Source organism: Apis laboriosa, unplaced genomic scaffold (genome assembly GCF_014066325.1).
Source record: "Apis laboriosa isolate Shangri-la unplaced genomic scaffold, ASM1406632v1 scaffold149_cov153, whole genome shotgun sequence".
NCBI classification, from domain to species: domain Eukaryota; kingdom Metazoa; phylum Arthropoda; class Insecta; order Hymenoptera; family Apidae; genus Apis; species Apis laboriosa.
The window spans coordinates 407,586-426,016 of record NW_025221797.1 but is presented as its reverse complement, the minus strand read 5'-3'; the positions used below and the strand labels follow the sequence as shown (position 1 = coordinate 426,016).

The following is an 18,431-nucleotide window of genomic DNA, read 5'->3' as shown; positions in this document are numbered from 1 at the left end:
CAAAAAGAATATTATCTTATTTATAAAATACCGTTATGGTATATTATAACGGCAACGATAAACCTCGACAAATAAGATTAACTTTATATGCGTCTAATGTAATATAACGGACATTGTCCCAACAAATATATCCTATCTAGCAAAGGAAGTGTTTGTTCCCCTTCTAAACAATGTTCCACTGACACACGTTACTTCCTCTACTCGGCACTGGTCCAAAACATTATTCTCAGTTGATTCACATTGTCAGATACCATTAATAACAGTTTTTTAGAGCATGGAATATCACTATATAATCATTAAAATTGATTTATAATCCAATTATATATTGTTAGAAATTATATAATACTTTCAATAATTAATATTTATCCTTAATTTTATGATATATATTTGAAGATTTATATTTGGATTACTTTGAAAATATAAATGTTAATATTTTATTATCAATTATTCATACTATAAAGTTTTATAATATTAACTTTATAATATAGATTTCAATATTATATTCCAGATTGTATGATATTGTTAAAGATTATTTGTTTGATTTTCTTCATCTATATATCAAGATTGACATTATTTTGACAAGAATCTAAATTATGAGAAATCCGAAATTAACCGCGCCTTTTGATCACTCCGTTTCGCATGTTCCTCTGTACGCATTGAAACTGTCCCACATTCCCGGCCGTTCCTCTGTTTCCTCGGGCGATCTTATACACCCCTACCTGGCCCACTTATTGTATTGATTCAAACTTAAGCATCTGCACGTTCCTCATTCCTTTCCAACTTCCTGCTTGATGATCTACCTTTAACTTCCTGTTTGATCCTTCCGATAATTTATATTTCACATTATTTTACAATAATTTTATTACGGGAAATGAACTAGACAAAATCGATATACTTGGAAACTTTTTGGTTATATTTATCTGGTGAAATTTTTTTTTTATATTGTTTCAATTTCTCTGTTTCTCTGTTTTATTCAATAAGTTATTTAATTTTTTTTTTACTCACAACATATTTTTGATATCGTTTTAATGTTAGAATTCTGTATGTTCAAGATTTATGACTGATATTATTGATCGTACGTATTGCTGTTTATAATAGTATATATTTGGGATCGAAAGCTTTTGTCATTAACAACTTTCGTTGAAATGTTTTCTCTTTATTCGTATAACATATTCTCTCGCGATTAACGATCAACATATTTTTTAGTTTAGTTATAAATAAAAATGAAATAAAAATATGTTTTTCATAATGAAAGTTTCGTTACAAAAAATTTTTTTCATTTATGAAATATTTTTTTTTATTGTGATATCGATATTTCTTTTTGATATCAATATTTCTCAATTATATAAATTACTATATATATATATTACTACATGTATATATATATTACTACATGTATATATAATAATGTTATATTTTTGGATCAAATACATTTCAATTTGCAATGAATATATGGTAAAAAATTTACGAAAATTATATATATATTTCTTTTTACATAATTTTCTATATATTTAAATATGAAATGAATAGCTTTCATTTTTAATATAATTTTAAGTTAAAGTATTGTAATGAATTATTTGAATAAATTTGAATGAATTTTTTTTTTTTTTAAATAAAATACATTCTCTCTTCTCAAATTCTCAATTCAAATTCAAATATTTACAATATAGTATTTTTTGCAAGATTAACAGATATTTATTTCAATTTGTAAAATTTATATTTAATATATCAATATTCAGTATTCAGTACATCAATTTCATAAATATTTATATATTTAATTATAAATTATTGACGTATATGACAAACAAATTTAATAAAATAAATGATTTATTAATAACTTAATAAATCACATATTATTTTTTATTATTTATCAAAATTATTAAATAAACAATCGGAAAATAAAGAAATTGGAAAATAATAATCGATATTATTTGCGCTCAATTTATGTTTTTATGGAATAAAATTTAATTCACAAAAATGCTTCGAATTTTCGTGCGTTATGCACATTGATTATTTCGCGGAAAAATTAGGAATAAAATCTTTTCTTTTTCTCTTTTTTTTAATAAATAAAATTTGTTAGGCGCACGCGAATATATTCATGGCGACTAAGGGCTATCGTAAAATATCGATTAGTCAGTTCAGAAACCTACATAGTTTTTATTGCATTTATCCCGACCGTCTCTATATTTACCATGCATTCCACGTGGCAATCTACTTTCTTTTGTTTTATGTGCTTTCTGCATGTTGTTGGTGATATTAACTAGATCAGCTAAAAAAGCTTTGTTCGTGGTATACAAACTAGCTTTCGGTACAAAGCTTTGCGAAACGAAGCTCAATGGGATTACATAAGTTATCCTGTTGAGGTTTCCCTTTCCCTCTTTTGTTCCCCGTCGATTTAACATTACATTCTATTCTATTTACTAAATAGTTTTCCACTTTCATGTATTTAAGACATTGTTAAGCATTAATCGTTATTGGGCACGCCAATTGAATCAAATTGTATTACACAAAGCCGATTCGTGAAATTGATTAAATACTATGATTGAACATGATGTTTTCATCAGAATACTTACTTTTTATTGTTTGATATTTGATATGTAAATGATTTGATATTTGAATAATGAACTAAAAATAATTAAAAAATAACTTTCTATTGTTAATAATAGATAGTAAAATCATGATATAAAATAAAATTATTATATTTTCAATCTATTTTCTCATAACCTAACTATTAATTTTCTCATAACCTAATCTTAATCTTCCTCGGATATCACATTGATTTTAAAACTATAATTGTTCAATTGTAATACATAAATATAGATCAATATGTCCTAAAAATATGTATTCGAAAATAAAATGTGTAATCATGACCAACGTACATGTTGAAAAAAATCGATGCGCTCCGGTTTTTAGAACTGGTGAAGGTATTATTATCGCAACGTTGCAGTAACCCGATGCTATAGTCAATCGAGCACAACGAAGAATCGATTTACATTATACATATACATGTGCATAAGAAAAATGTTCGAAAAAAAGAGAGAGAAGAAGAAAAAAATGAAAAAGAAAAAAAAGAGGAAAATTTGTGCGTGTGTATGTCGATTATTGGAGTATAGGGGATGGTCGAAGTCCGGAAAGCAGTTACGAAGTTCATTGCGCCGCGTAATTAAAGCGCGAAGTGGTGAACAATACGAGAATGTCGATGCTGGTCCGCCCTTCGAACAAAACCTCTTCACATTCGCGCCGTTTGTGTAACAACCTTTAATGACTATGAACGAACCTCATCGAAGGAATCATATCTTCATTCATTTCAGAAAAATGTTCAGAAAAAAGCTAATGAAGAATGGAAGCTGGTCCTCGAGAAGGGGGTATAATTTTTAATATAATATAATTTAATATAATAATTCTTGAAGAATAGCTATTTTATTATGTACATTTGAGAAATATTAATCAACTTATTTGAATTCGATTCACTTGAAGTGAATCAAAGTGGATACTTGATGGAAACAATATTGAAAGAAGTGATTATCTATACGAATGTTAATTGCAATGTCGATTATAATTGTAAATATAAAATTTTCCTTTCTTGTTTTAAAATATAGATAATTTATCGTTAATCTTAAAGCATTATTTTATGATTAATATTATTTTTTTTGAAATGATTTATTACAAAAAATTTTTCTCCTCTTTCAAAATTTTGCTTATTATATTTAATCTGCTCCATTATTTTTAATTGAAAATATTTATTAATTCTATGTATATTTAAAACAAATGAGATGTAAATACATCTCAAAACATAAGAAAATAAAAGATAAATTAGAACAATAATTACAGTAATCAATACTGTTTAAATAATGAAAAAAAAATGAAGCTTGTTCAAGAATTGACAATTTGAAGCGACTTGTTGAAGAAAATATTGAATCTTCAGCACATTGTGTTCATAACCTATTCATTTCAATTATTAAAGGTAAAAACCTAATATGAACGAGTAGTTGTACTCGAAGCGATACTCACGTTTTCGAGGAATCATCGAGAAGCTATTTTCGTAGCTCGACGAGAAATGCCGTTTGTTTTGTTGGTCCTCTAAAGCACGGCCATGTATACTCGAGTGTATTCAAGTATATTCACGATCCACGACGAACCGGTAGAGAAAATACCGAATTCCCGTTTCGTTCGGATTTAGTACACCACCTCTTCGGATGAGATTTGAAACACTTGAATAAACTTGTTTTTACGTTGCTTTTTCAAGTTTCAAAGTAATATGAATGATATTCTTAAAAAAAAAAAAAAAAAAGAAAAGAAAAGAAAAGAAGAAAAAAAAAAACAAAATACTATTTTAACATATTTTTTAATTAAATTAAAGAAATATATATTTTTTATTTAAATGATATATTTAATGAATAATATCATAGATTAAAAAAAGATTATTATAAAATTTTAGATTTAATGAAACATATTTCATTATGATAATTGAGACGATAGTGAGCAGATAGTGATACTTTTAGAAGGAAAAAATAATTTTATTCATTATTTAAAATCTGATCAACAATACATCTATTATCATATAATTTAATATGTATTTTAAATATTTATTAGACATTGCAATGAAAGTAAAAATTTATTTGATAAAAATTTTTGTTTTTATCAAATAATGTGTCAAACGTGTTTTTACTTTTATAATATGATTGCAGTTATGCGACATTTTAAGCTTAGTATAGTAGTCATTATGCTCAAGAACACATTCCAGACTAAGAAAAGAATTTTAATGAGCAAAGATAAGAATTGAATTGCGACGAACTTAACTGAATAATATATAAAGATAAAGTAGTTTTGAATATATATTCAGAATGATATTGCATGCATATTAATTGAAATAAATATTATCATCATATGGGATGAATAGTCGTGACGAAATAATATGAATCTGTTAATTGGAACTTATCTGTACTAACATGATTTTTCTTGCACGACAATTGTGTTATGCAATTATACAATTAACAGAACCTATTTTATACGTAGTATTAATTCGTTGTTAAACATCTTCAATTCATATGTCGAGATATTTAACATTCTACGAATTAAAGAATATCTTATAATATATAATAATAAATATGTTAATTTACCACATGATTCATTGAATTATGTTTTAATACAAAGTTTGTATTTCATATATTCTTCAAATGAAAAGAATATAAAAAAATATAATTATAATATTTCTTGAGAATGAAATCAAAATATAATAAATACAAAAATTATTTTTCTTTTCTTCAAACGCAATAACTGCCTTAATTAAATATATTTTAATGCAAATTGCACTGTTTCATTTTTTTAGCAAGATACAGACGTATTCAAAGATATTTCCGGATCATATTTCATCAGAATCGTGAATTTACCAAGAGAGTAATCCATAAAAGTAAAAATACGTGGCGGCAGAGCAAAAACTGCCAGAGACATCACTCTCTCGGAGTACAGATGTAATGCTCCAACCTTTTTTCCCTTCCCTTTTCTTTCACTCGATTTCCCTTCCTCCCGGCACTTTTCATTTTAAATGCACCTGTCTCCGTTCCATTTTGTCAGACAACAACCGACGAATCATTTTTCCCATCGATTTCCCGCATCGTTGCACTAAGAAATAGTTCTCGAAGTAATGTAATACGGTGAAACTCATTGGCAATCACGCGAGATTTTGGAAGAGAGAATTGAAAGAGAATTGATAAAGTTCTAACAACTTTGAAGAATTCGTTTCGTAGTTCTCTCTATTTAAAAAAAAAAAAATGAATCAAAAATGATTTTTATACTGTTACTGTTTCGTTTTTTATTATTCATTTTTTTATTATTATTCAAGGAAATAATTTTATAACGAGCTCACCCGTTATATATATTGTTTGCCGTTGTCGGCCGCTTTGATGTGTTTATATAAATAACTGATAAATAATGGTCGCATACTAAATATACGCTAAATCACGGATATACACATATAAAGAAAATTCAATGGTCACTTAATATTAACAAATTTTATACGAATATTTGAAAAATTAAAAACCCCGATCGATTATATGTATCAAAAAAAAAAAAAAAAAAAAGAAAAAAAAAAGAAAATCGCCTTTAAAACATATTTCATTAAAATAGAATGGAATTAATCAGCAGATTCATTCATAATTTTATAGTGAGATATTAATTGCTTTGATTCACTAATCGATTCTAATTGTTCCTGCAATATAATTTGATTTCTCTTATCGTCTCAAACGATATCTCTTATTAAATGAGTAATTATTGAATGGTTTAAATTAATAACCAGTGGGTTATGTTTCGCGGGATGTATTGCAAATAGAAGTAATTGTCGTCCTCACGATTTTCACGATTTCTTTGCAAACTTGGTCATATTCAATAGTTAGCTAGTCAACGATTTGAACAAACATTTAGGAATTTTAAATTGAAATATTGGTTTTGTGAAATAATTGAATCGATATTAAAATGCGCGGTAATTTGCAATATTTGCAACAAACACGGTTATATCGTGGACAATTGGAAGATGAAGAATGAGTAATAGTTCGAATATATTATTTTTACTTTATTTTTCGAAAAAAAAAAAATAAAATCATATTTTGATATGAGTATTGGATAAGAAGAAATCTATTAATTTATAATAGATTTATGATGATTAAATTAATTTATCTTTATTAATTCATTTATTTTATTAAGTATTTTAATTTTAGAAATTAAAGAAATAACTTTTTTTAAATTGATTTGTTAAAATGTTAAAAGTTATTGTTATTAGAAGATCAAAAGTTCTTCGTAAGTCGTTATGGATTCGACGCGATTTCTGATCTTAATAACATCAAATTAATTGCACAATGCTTAATTCATTTGAATAGATTCAAACTAATCAATACAATGAAGCTTACTACTAGCAAATAATCCTTGAGTGGTCTCAAATATCGTCGAAATCTTTGAAATATTCATAGGCACATAACGAATGAAGAAATCTAAGAAATCTCTTTTATTTATTGTTCTGACATTTAAATAACTGACTAAAATTCATGTAAATTTCATTTTCATTAGGTAGATATTAATTGCTTACTAAATAAATTTCATTTTATATATGCAAATTGATGGTTTTTTTGTGATCTTTTTATATAAATTAAAATACAAAATCTAGTGAAATATAATGAATCTAGAGAACTCTAGAATTTAAAAGTCCAATAAATTTTTGATTCTTATTGTTTTAAATTTAACTTCATGTTATATTTATTCTAATCGCAATTAGCAACAAAAAATATTTTCATGTATAACTTAATAACGATATATTATTGATTATATTAATCAAATTATATTGTATCAATCAGTTGTCAATCATTAATTCTTTAAATAGAAAAAATAATTATACGAAAAACTTAGAAATTCACGAAAGAAAGAAATAGAAAACTTAGAATTATTATTAATTAAAAAAATATATTTTATTATTTGATTTATATTATATTTATATTATTATATTGCATTATTTTCTTTTTCAAAAATTTTTATATATCTTCAGTTTTTATGTACGCATCGTTAAAAAATATATTGTTAAATAAAAAATATTTTTATTACTATCTTTTATATATAATTATTTTTCATTTTCTAAATATATATAACTTAAATAAAATATTCAAATTTTTCAAATTTGTAACGAAATTACATATTTATCAAAATTTTTCTTTTTGCTACATTTTATTGTAATTAACATTTGAAATTTCATGAAAGCAGCTGAAAATTCCGGTTGTAGGAAGTTTAACAAGCAAGTTTTTATAATTATGAGTCAAGTTAACGAGTGTTGATGACTAATCGACGAATGACCTTCGTTTTACGTGTAACTTGTATATGCAAGAAGTAACTAAACTCTCAGTGCTTTCAAAGATCTTACAAGAGAAAATCGTGTTTATTTATTATCAACAGTAAATCAAGTTATAATAAAATGTATTTTCAATATTCAATAATTATCAGTACAAAATTGAATTAACATTATTATATTATAGATAAAATGGCGGAGGATGGCGCAGGAGGGTCGGGAAATAGCAGTACCGGAGAGGCAAGTCGGTTGCAGTTATTGCAAGAAATGCGACAGCAAAATTTTGATACCATTCGATTTGCATCATATCGTACTGCGTGCAAGTTGCGATTTATTCAAAAGAAAGTTCATTGTAAGTACGAAATTTATAGTATATAATTATTAAAAATAATAAACAAGATTCGAAAAAAAGAATTAATAAGATTCAGATTAAAATTTTTTTGATTAACTTTTTGTAACCAGATTTCTATTATTATATAATTCTAGAATATTATATAATATGTAATAAGATCATTTTTAATTTAAGAAATTGAAATAATATAAAAAACTGGAATCAATATTTTAATAAAAATTAAATAAAGCAAATTAAATTATAAAAGATTAATAGGAAAGCATCAAAAAATTAATAAGGAAAATAAGAGCAATAATACAAACTATTTTATAAATGAACTAAATTTTATACATATTTTCTTAATTTCAAAAATCTCCAAACTAGTTATCTTCAGAAATTATCATATTATTTATAGTATTGCTATTAGATTGTTATTAATATATAATATTAATTAGACTGAATTACTACAGAATTCAACGTTGAAATATTATTAAATTCTTAATCACTTATTAATCAAATATTTAGAATACTATGTTTCAACCAGGCACAAGAAATCCCTTATTAAATATTTTATTTGATACCAAGAATCTTTTGTTCTCATCATCCACTTGACTAGTAACTCCTAGATTCCATTAATTACTTGGTGAGAAGTTTTATAGACTGCTTGAGGTTACAAAACTTTCAGTACTATGGACGAAGAATCCTTTGTTTTATCATGTACTTGGTTAGTAACTTCTAGGTTTTATTGACCACTTAATAGAAAGTTTTATCGACTATTTGAGTTTACAAAACTTTTAGTAGCATTTGACGGTGCTTAATTTTATATTATGAGTCAAAAAGTATTCATTTTCGATAAATTAGACATTTTCTGTTCTATACAGTACATAATGTGGACATATGGAACGTGATCGAAGCATTTCGGGAAAATGGTTTAAATACATTGGAACCATCGAGCACATTGGGAGTTTCGAGACTAGAAACTTTATTGTCTTCCTTATTTCATGCCCTTAATAAACGAGTGCCTGTTTCGCAACAAGCAAAAGTCGATGCTACAACTGCACTGTTAATGAATTGGTTAATCGCTGCCTATACTACAGGGTATACATAGATTAAATTATAAATATTTTATTTTGTATTTCTCTCTCAATTGTTATTTTTAAACCATTTTTCAAATGAAAGTAATTTAAATTAAATTAAAAATTAACATGTAAATTAACTTATTGATAATAATTATATTTATTAATTATCGCTTAAATCATTAGAAATTAAAAAATAAAAAAAAAACACTTTTCATAGGGAAAACAATAAAATATCCGTTTTTTCGGTGAAAGTAGCATTGGCTACGTTATGTGCTGGAAAACTCATGGATAAATTTCGATGTAAGTGTTCTTAATTTTTATATTATTACATTAACAAACTCTTACTATTGTTGCAAATTATTTAATTAATTTGATTTACTTATCTCGAGCAGATATATATTCGCAAATATCGGATAGCAATGGTCACATGATACACTGGAGATTCTCTGAGTATTTAAAAGAAGTTCTATCGTTAACGGCTGCAGTTTATGAATCCCCATCATTTGGATATTCTGAAGGTCTTGCTAATTCAATATTTCCCCAAGTGAGTTCATTAAAATAAATTTTTGTTCCTATATTGTCGATAACTAGAAAACTTTTTTAAATTTAATTCGACTCGGAAATAAATATCGTTGGATATCACATCGTGTTTCAGAATTCGAAAGTCACAGTTAATGATTTTTTGGATACGCTTATGTCTGATCCAGGACCACATTGTTTAATTTGGCTTCCATTATATCATAGAATGGCTGCTGTTGAAACAGGTAATTTTGCAAATTTTAATTAAATTATTTCCGAATTAAAAAATTTCATAATTATTAAAGATTTTATATTCAAAATTTAAATCGTATTGATTCGATCAATTATAAGATATAATTTAACATAAAAATTATTTCATAAAAAATTATTCTTCATAAGTAGTTTCGTAAGTAATAAAATTATGAAAATTTTGAAATTATAAAAATTTAATTTAAAAAGATAATTATTTTTAATTTAAAAAGATAATTATTTTTAATTTAAAAAGTAATTATTTAATATAAATTAAAAAATAGTTTAGAATATTTTTAGAGTATCTACTTTGAATTTTTTCAAAACATGGAATCAAATTTATCTGTTTTATGATTATAGTAATTCTAGACAAAGTATATCACATTTCATTTTCCTTCAGCAAATATTTTAACAGAGAATAAAAATTATAAAGGATGTGTTTCTTATATTTCATATAACATCAAAAGATTTTTAATGTCAAGAAGTAATTCTTTAATATATTATATTGTATGTAGTTTTACGATATTTAATATATTCTTTAATTATTACTATTAAAGATGTATATTATAATTGAGTTTTTTTATATACGGTCTTTCAGTGGCCCATCCTGTCATGTGTGATGCATGTCATAAAGAGAACTTCACCGGCTTCCGATACAGATGTCAGAAATGTCATTCATATCAACTTTGCCAAGACTGTTTTTGGCGCGGCAAAGTCTCCGGAACACATAATAACGATCATGAAACAAGAGAGTACAGTAGTTTTGTATGTGTTGAACAGAATTTTCAAAATTTTTAATAAATGAATATTTATATATATATATATATATATATTATGTCATCATATTTTTATTGTTTGTTTTATAGAAATCACCGAGTAAACAAATTGGTCATTCCTTACGAAAAAGCTTTAGATGTGTACCTGAAAAAGGAAAGAATAGTTTACCGAGATTTCCAGAACAGCCTGAGAAAACATTAGATTTATCTCACATAGTGTGAGTATTATGATTATATTCATATTCAATAAATATGTATAACCATCATATATCAATATGAATATGATTCTTCAATAAAAAATAAATTATTTGCATTGCAGTCCACCATCACCTTTACCATCTCACAATGGTTTTCCAGACCCAGGTTTTATGGCACCTTTTGATTCTGGATCAATGGATAGCCGTTCTACTTTAAGAAGGTGAGCATGAAACAAATCAAAATTACCGCAGCTTATACTAAATGTGCACGTCACAATTGTATTTATTTTTTTTTATATTTTTTTTTTTATTCATACAATATACAGTATGGATAGTTCAAGACTGGATGATGAACATAAATTAATAGCACGATACGCACAAAGGTTGGCTCAGGAAGCTAGAACCATGGTAAGATATTTTATTTATTCTAAAATACTAACGTTTAATGTTTGTTGTTTACTTTTCTATACAACTATATGGATATAATATTAATATTTTGTTTTAATATTATAACAATTATGTAATTTCATATTGTTTGCATAAGAAAAAAACCATAATATATTAAAAATTATTCAAATAATTAATTTATACAAATTTAATAAATATAATTTATAATAATTCTATAAGATTTATAGGAATATTTAAATTGATGTAGTTTTACGATAAACGCATGAAATATTGCACGAAATCTGTGGTTGTCAGATTAGAGCAACAAACGTAATTAAACGTTCAGCTGAAACTTTGTGTGACTAATTTTAATTTTATAACTATACAGCCTCGTGCCGCATCTAGAATGTCGCAAGCTGATCAAGCAGTAAGTATATGAAATTTAGTTATCATTAATATAATTTCCATGTAAAATTCAAATTTTTTTACAAATAATTTAAAAACACGATTTCTGTGTTACAGGGTAGGACACCATCAGATGCTAATTTGGCATCATTAGACGCCTCGAGAGCACAACGCGAACTTATATCACAGTTAGAGGCAAAGAACAAGGAAATAATGCGCGAGATTGCAAGGTTAAGGTATACCTGTGTCGTTTATTTCCTTTATATCAAGCCTAAACCTCGAGATCATCCTGTCGAACCATCCTAGGATCATGCATGTTAAAAAAAACATTCTGTTTTGCTTGAATCATTTTGGTTGCATAGAATATGTATATTAGTGCTGAAGACATCACAACAACAAATACTAACATAAATACAACTTTATTTTCCTATACTCAATTATATTTATATTTCATTTATATTCATAACTCTATGAATTCCTTAGAATCGAAGTGTTATAAATCTAAAATAATTACTAACATTGGTGATTTCCTGCTTGTAATGTCGATATTCTCTTCATTAGTTTAAAAATTTCCTATCATTTTGTTTCTTTTCATTGTATTATTTGTATTTACTTCATTTTTAGTTTTCGATATAATATAATATTGATATTATGTTATTCATAAACTTGAAGTAATTAAATAAATTATCTTATTCGAATACAATACAATAAAAGTTATTTTTAAATTATTTTAGTTAAATATTAATTTTGTTTTTGAAACTAAGAGATTCATTAGATTCACACACAGACACCACATTAATAATATATTCTCGCTTCAGCTTTGAATAGTAGAATGGAGTAGTAGAATGGAATATCTGATTCAAAGGTATTTCAGCTTTTGTTTTCAATTTAATCTTTATCATTAATTAACATTGAATCTAACTATAGGAGACAACAAGAAATAGAAGCAGCTGGTTTGGAAAATCCTGCATTAATGTCAGAACTGAGAGCTTTGAGGCAAAGAAAGGATGAATTAGAAACTCATTTAGCAACATTACAAGATTCTAGAAGGCAGTTAATGGTACAGTTAGAAGGTTTAATGAAAATGTTAAAGGTATTATTTAAAAACAATTTATTATTTTTTAAAAAATATTTAAATGATATATTCGTAATAAAATGTTTAATAATTTTTTATTATTATGAAATCATAATAATTTTTATTATTGTAGAATCACCAAGCGTCTCCAAGATCAACACCGAATAGTTCACCACGAAGTACAAAATCACCACCTCTACCGCCTGGTGCAGTACCAAGTAGTAGATCAGCCCCACCAACTCCAGGTGGTCCACTTTCTACAACGCCACAGCAACAACAACAACAACAACAATCACAAAGTCAACAGCAAATGTCTCAAAGCTATCAGAGTCCTGTTCCAACAACATCAGTGGCGAGTGTAACCAATAATACCATGCTGGGAACAATACAAAACCCTATTCCAGATAACTTATCATGTGTTGGAGGTGATGTAAGGTAGGCGCGCATATAAAAAATTTGTTAGAAATCAATAAAAAAAAATAGTCAAGGATAAAAAGTAATATTACAACAGAAAAATAAAAATTACAATCTTTGTATAAAAAATTTTATTTTATTTTTCACTATTAAATAATTTAGAAATAGTTTTTGAATTTAAATAAAATTATATTTAAAGAAATATTCAGGAATACATAGACAAGTTTTAAATACATATAATATTTATAAAAACAAGATAAAATGTTTTTATTAATATTTTGTAATACTATTTCTTGTCAATATATTTGTGAATTCTGTACGTAAGAATCCTTTGTACAAAGATTTGTAACGTACTTAGATATAAAAAAAAATTACTTTTATACAAAGTAATTTTATATAAAGAAACAAAATTTTATACATTATCAATATACTGTGTATTTTAAGCCATATTAAAGAGTCACAACTTGTACATGTAGTAAAAAATTATATAAGCTAGATGAAGAAATCAGTCATTTTATAAGTATATTTATCAATTTAAAAAATTTAAAAAATAACATTATTAATTAATAATTTTATTTGTATATTACACATTTATTTAAAATTGATTTCTTCGAAATACACAATGCTAGTTATGATAGATATGTAGCTATATTTTATAACAAAATTTGCACAGTAATTATAATTTTAATTGTTGCATGCAAATATTATGAGAATGCATTTTTGAGCAACTAGTAACAGGAATAAGTTTGGTACTAGTTGCGTAATTCAAGATTTTCACATTTTTAAATATTTTTACATTGATTATATTGCATTGCAAATTCTAATTGCATTTTTTGTTAAAATTATTACACTTATAAGTCATTGCTTTTTGCTATTTTGTGACGCTTTTAGGCTCTATTGAATTTTTACACTTTTATGTTATCTTAATTTTTTCTCATGCATTTAACTGATGAAATATTAAAGGCATGTGTATTTAAATTGAATGAGATAACTGGCATTAATGTACCTTATAGAATATATTGAGATATTTTACTATATGTTAGAAAAATGTTATATTTTATCTTTATATAGAATTGTACAATTATTGTCTACATTATTTTTTTTAATAAATTAAAGTAATTTCATGTATTAAGTATCTTTTATTTTCAATTGTATATATTACCTATAATTTATAATATATTTGTACAATTTAAAAAAATATATTTATTTAAATATATTTATTTATATATAATAATCTTATTATAATATATCTTAACTACATAAAATTGAAATTTTGAAAAATAATACGTGAAAATTAAAATTTTAAAAGTAAATACTAAATTAGTAACATTCTATATGCAAATTTTAAATATAAATAAAATAAAAAAAATAAATTATCATCACTGCTTTTTTTTAGTGTTGCATGTTTATGCTAGTATATTGTTAATTTAAAATTTGCAAATATTCCATTTAATGATTTAATTTCAATGTAATAAATATAAAAAAAATATTCAATTCAAAATGCTTGCACAATAAGCGTGGCATGTCACGATTTTGATTTAGTTTTTATTTGGAAGTCGCTTTATGCAAAGAAAATAGAGATTTTCGATGTCAGGTCTGCGTTCAGGACAAACAGCTTGCCAGGAAGTGGTTCCAGCAGTGCGAATAATAGCTTGGGCCGATCCTTACGAAATGACTTATTGGTAGCTGCTGACAGTGTTACTAATGCCATGTCAACACTCGTGAGGGAATTGAATTCGGGTATGTTATTATTACACATTTCAATATACTTTGCATCAGAAATGTATGCAAAATACTTTGGTAGTTCGAAGTGGCACAAAAATTTGTATCTAGTTATCTTTTTAATATAGGTCTTCAATAATTGTATATTTGATATAGAAATGTAAGGTATAGAAATGATTAGTCCCTAAAATTAAAAAGTTATAACCAACGCGAAGAGGTAATGATTAATATCTCATAATTTTAAAAGAAAATTTATCAATGGACAGATGTTTGTGAGTAGTTTAAATAAAAGTAAAGTAATCAAAAAATTATTACCAATATGTATGTTTTTATTTTATATTAATATTTAATAATATTAATATTTTATGTACTTGATTGATTATAAGAAAAGATTGAAACATTATGGAATAATTTGTTTCAAGTAAATGTTTTTCGTAAATTTTCTCATACTATTGTTCATATTAGTGTAAACAGGCATGTTTGGCAGTATTTTCTTCTATCACATCGTTAGATTTTATAGCATGTAATAATGCATTTCCCTACCTGTTTTTAGTGAAAAAATTTTATGAATTTATTATGGAATTAAAACTCAAATAAAAGGTAAATTACTATTTATATATAATATATAACAATAATAACAAAATAATAAATTAAACTATGTTCAATTTTTTATATTCTTTATGAAATTTTCATTAATATTTATATTACAAGAAAAATAAATAATTTCATATTCGTATTTAATATTAACAAAATGGAAAAGATAATATATAACTCTTTTTAAGTATTAAATACGAATCGTATATTGAAAATATTCTTAAAAAACCATTTTATATTTATTGGCAAATTTAATAAAATAGAAAAATTTATTAAATATATTCACAATAATTTTTTTAATTTATTTTAAAAATTCAAAACACATCTTATAATAATTTTATAAATTACCTAATGTTAATAACATATTTACAAATGTAAATACTTAATTTCTGCCTCTTTTTACACGATTTGCCTGTTGTAATTCTTATTTTCTCTTACTTAGTATAGACTTAGCTAAACTTAGTCTAGAATTAGCACAGACTACACTACACGAAAAACAGTAAATGTTCATTTTAAGATAATTCATCATTTTAATATTAATTAATTTAAAAATAATTTGAAAATAATTTGAAATTGGGTAAAAATTATTTCATTTTTATATTTATTATAAAATAAAAATAACTTTTAATTTCTTAATTGGTATTTTGAAATTTATTATATCATAAATTCTTTTTGTTTTAGATATTATAAGAGTTTCAAATTAAAAAATATAAAAGTATTATTAATATTATTTATTAAAATAATTATCACTATTATAAAAAATATTTTATTAAAATTTAAATATAAAATTTAAATGTGGAGGCCATATATAAAATATTCCATTTGTATTCAAATTTTGGCAAAAAGATAGATATTTCCATATACAAATGACACTTTAGACGTGTTGTGGAATGTGTGTGATGCACCCCCTGTGAATGTATCCTGGTGCCTTGCAGACTCAGACCAGGAGGATCATTCTCACAACTCTGGCCGAATTAACATCAGAAAGCCGTTAGGTAAGAGTTTGTTAAAATTTCAAATATTCTCCTATATTTTTATATATTCTCACAAGCATTTTTTAAATATTATATCACATGCTTTTTCGCATAAAGATACTATAATTATTATATTAAGCAAACAAGTTAGTAAATGTATTTATTATTTCAGAAAGTTAAAGTATTGATTAAATTACAAGTAAATATCAAGTATTTTTGTATTAATTACATTGCCATTTTCTTTAGAAATAGATGATCGATGGTTTTATATGTACATTTGTAAAATACATAAGCAATTATATATATACATATATATATATATATATATATATATATATGTAAACAAATAATTCTTTTCATTTCAATTGTAAATAATAGTATCAATATGACAAATGTAGATAAGCATTATCATTTAAGTAGACATATAGTATTGATACTGATTTTATTAGAACTCTTTTTTACACGAAAAATCAAAAGATGAACTGTTAAAAATTTATTTGCATATAAGAAATGAATTTATGATTTCTAAATTAATCTGTGTAACTTAAAACAATTTATTCATCTTCAGATTTCGAGGCTGGCGAGGATGGCGATGATAGTAGCGGTGGCGGAAATTCTTGGAGAGAAGAACTTCAACGACGTTATCAACAAGAAAATGATTTTTTGGCTGAATTGCGTGCGCGTAATGTTAATATTTCGCAGACACCATCCGCCACACCATCCAGTGAGCAAGAACAAGAAAGAGGAGAAAGGGAAGAAGCAGATGGAGAGAAAGAAGATGAAAATGAAACCAACTGGACGGAACCGGCAAAGAAATGGGTCAACCGATAAGTTTGTTACATGTCACATTTATACATATGTATTCTAATGGCTTAGAAACTGCTACCAAATGGAAAAAAACGCAAATAAGTTATTGTAGTTTCACCAATTATGATGGATATATATATATAATGGGTGTTAGTACGAAATATAATCAGTACGACATTAGATTTTGGACAATATTTAAAATCTTACATTTTCAAAACTGTTTTAATCAAAAAAAAAAAAAAAAAATAAGAAAAAAGACATAAATAATTGTCAGCTCAGCAGACCGAAATTCAAATAAGATACCTCGATAAAATTTTTTAACAAAACAGATAAAATTAAATAATACATATTTATAGAAAAAATAAATCTATTATTTAATGTTTGTTATTTGTTTTTAACATATTTCATAAAATATAAAATTTTATTTTCCTACTGTGATTAAAATATTATTTTTGTTAGATTTATATTTCAAATATTTATATATTTTCTTTTCTTATGAAACAAATATATTTAAAATTCTTAAATTAACTTTTTTTTTATATGTATATATGTTATTTTTCTTTCTTCTTGTAAATATAATTAAATGCATTAAATATAATGCTACAAATAACTGAAATTAAAGAATATAATTCGCAGTATTTATGGGCCTAAAAGTATAAAAACTGATTTTTAAATCGAGTTAAGCAACAAATTTTTCTCACTTACATAATAACTAATTTTACATACAAAATCTTACATTTCATGTAACTTTATCATAAAAATTTGAAACGACATTAACATAAACTTGAGCGCTCAATACGAAATGATCTATTTAATCTATTGTGTGTAGAGATGATTAAAAATGAGATAAATTTTTGCACAGATCTCTTTGATCAACTTTATATAAGAAAGTAAGTAGGTATATAATTAAAAACTTTTTTAAAGTCATAATAAAAAATATTGTTAACAAACGCTTATAATTAGTTGCAGAGTCTCGAGTTTTTTTGTACATTCATACGAATTAGATATAATATTCAATATAAACTTTATAATCGTTAAAAATTGAAATTATAGTATACACATTTTAAATATATTTCA

General features: G+C 24.8%; 1 protein-coding gene across 1 annotated transcript; it reads left to right on the top strand.

Annotated features, from left to right (window-relative positions):
* Positions 1–7,842: 7,842 nt before the first annotated feature.
* On the top strand, positions 7,843–17,754 carry LOC122710498 (dystrobrevin beta-like). The gene is given in 18 exon segments (XM_043928395.1): positions 7,843–7,915; positions 7,918–7,953; positions 8,013–8,177; positions 9,038–9,254; positions 9,453–9,535; positions 9,628–9,779; positions 9,891–9,999; positions 10,602–10,768; positions 10,870–10,997; positions 11,099–11,197; positions 11,303–11,384; positions 11,752–11,790; positions 11,886–12,004; positions 12,696–12,861; positions 12,977–13,278; positions 14,852–14,997; positions 16,509–16,568; positions 17,116–17,754. Coding segments are annotated over 18 exon segments (2,391 nt in total). The 5' UTR covers positions 7,843–7,857; the 3' UTR covers positions 17,379–17,754.
* Positions 17,755–18,431: the final 677 nt, after the last annotated feature.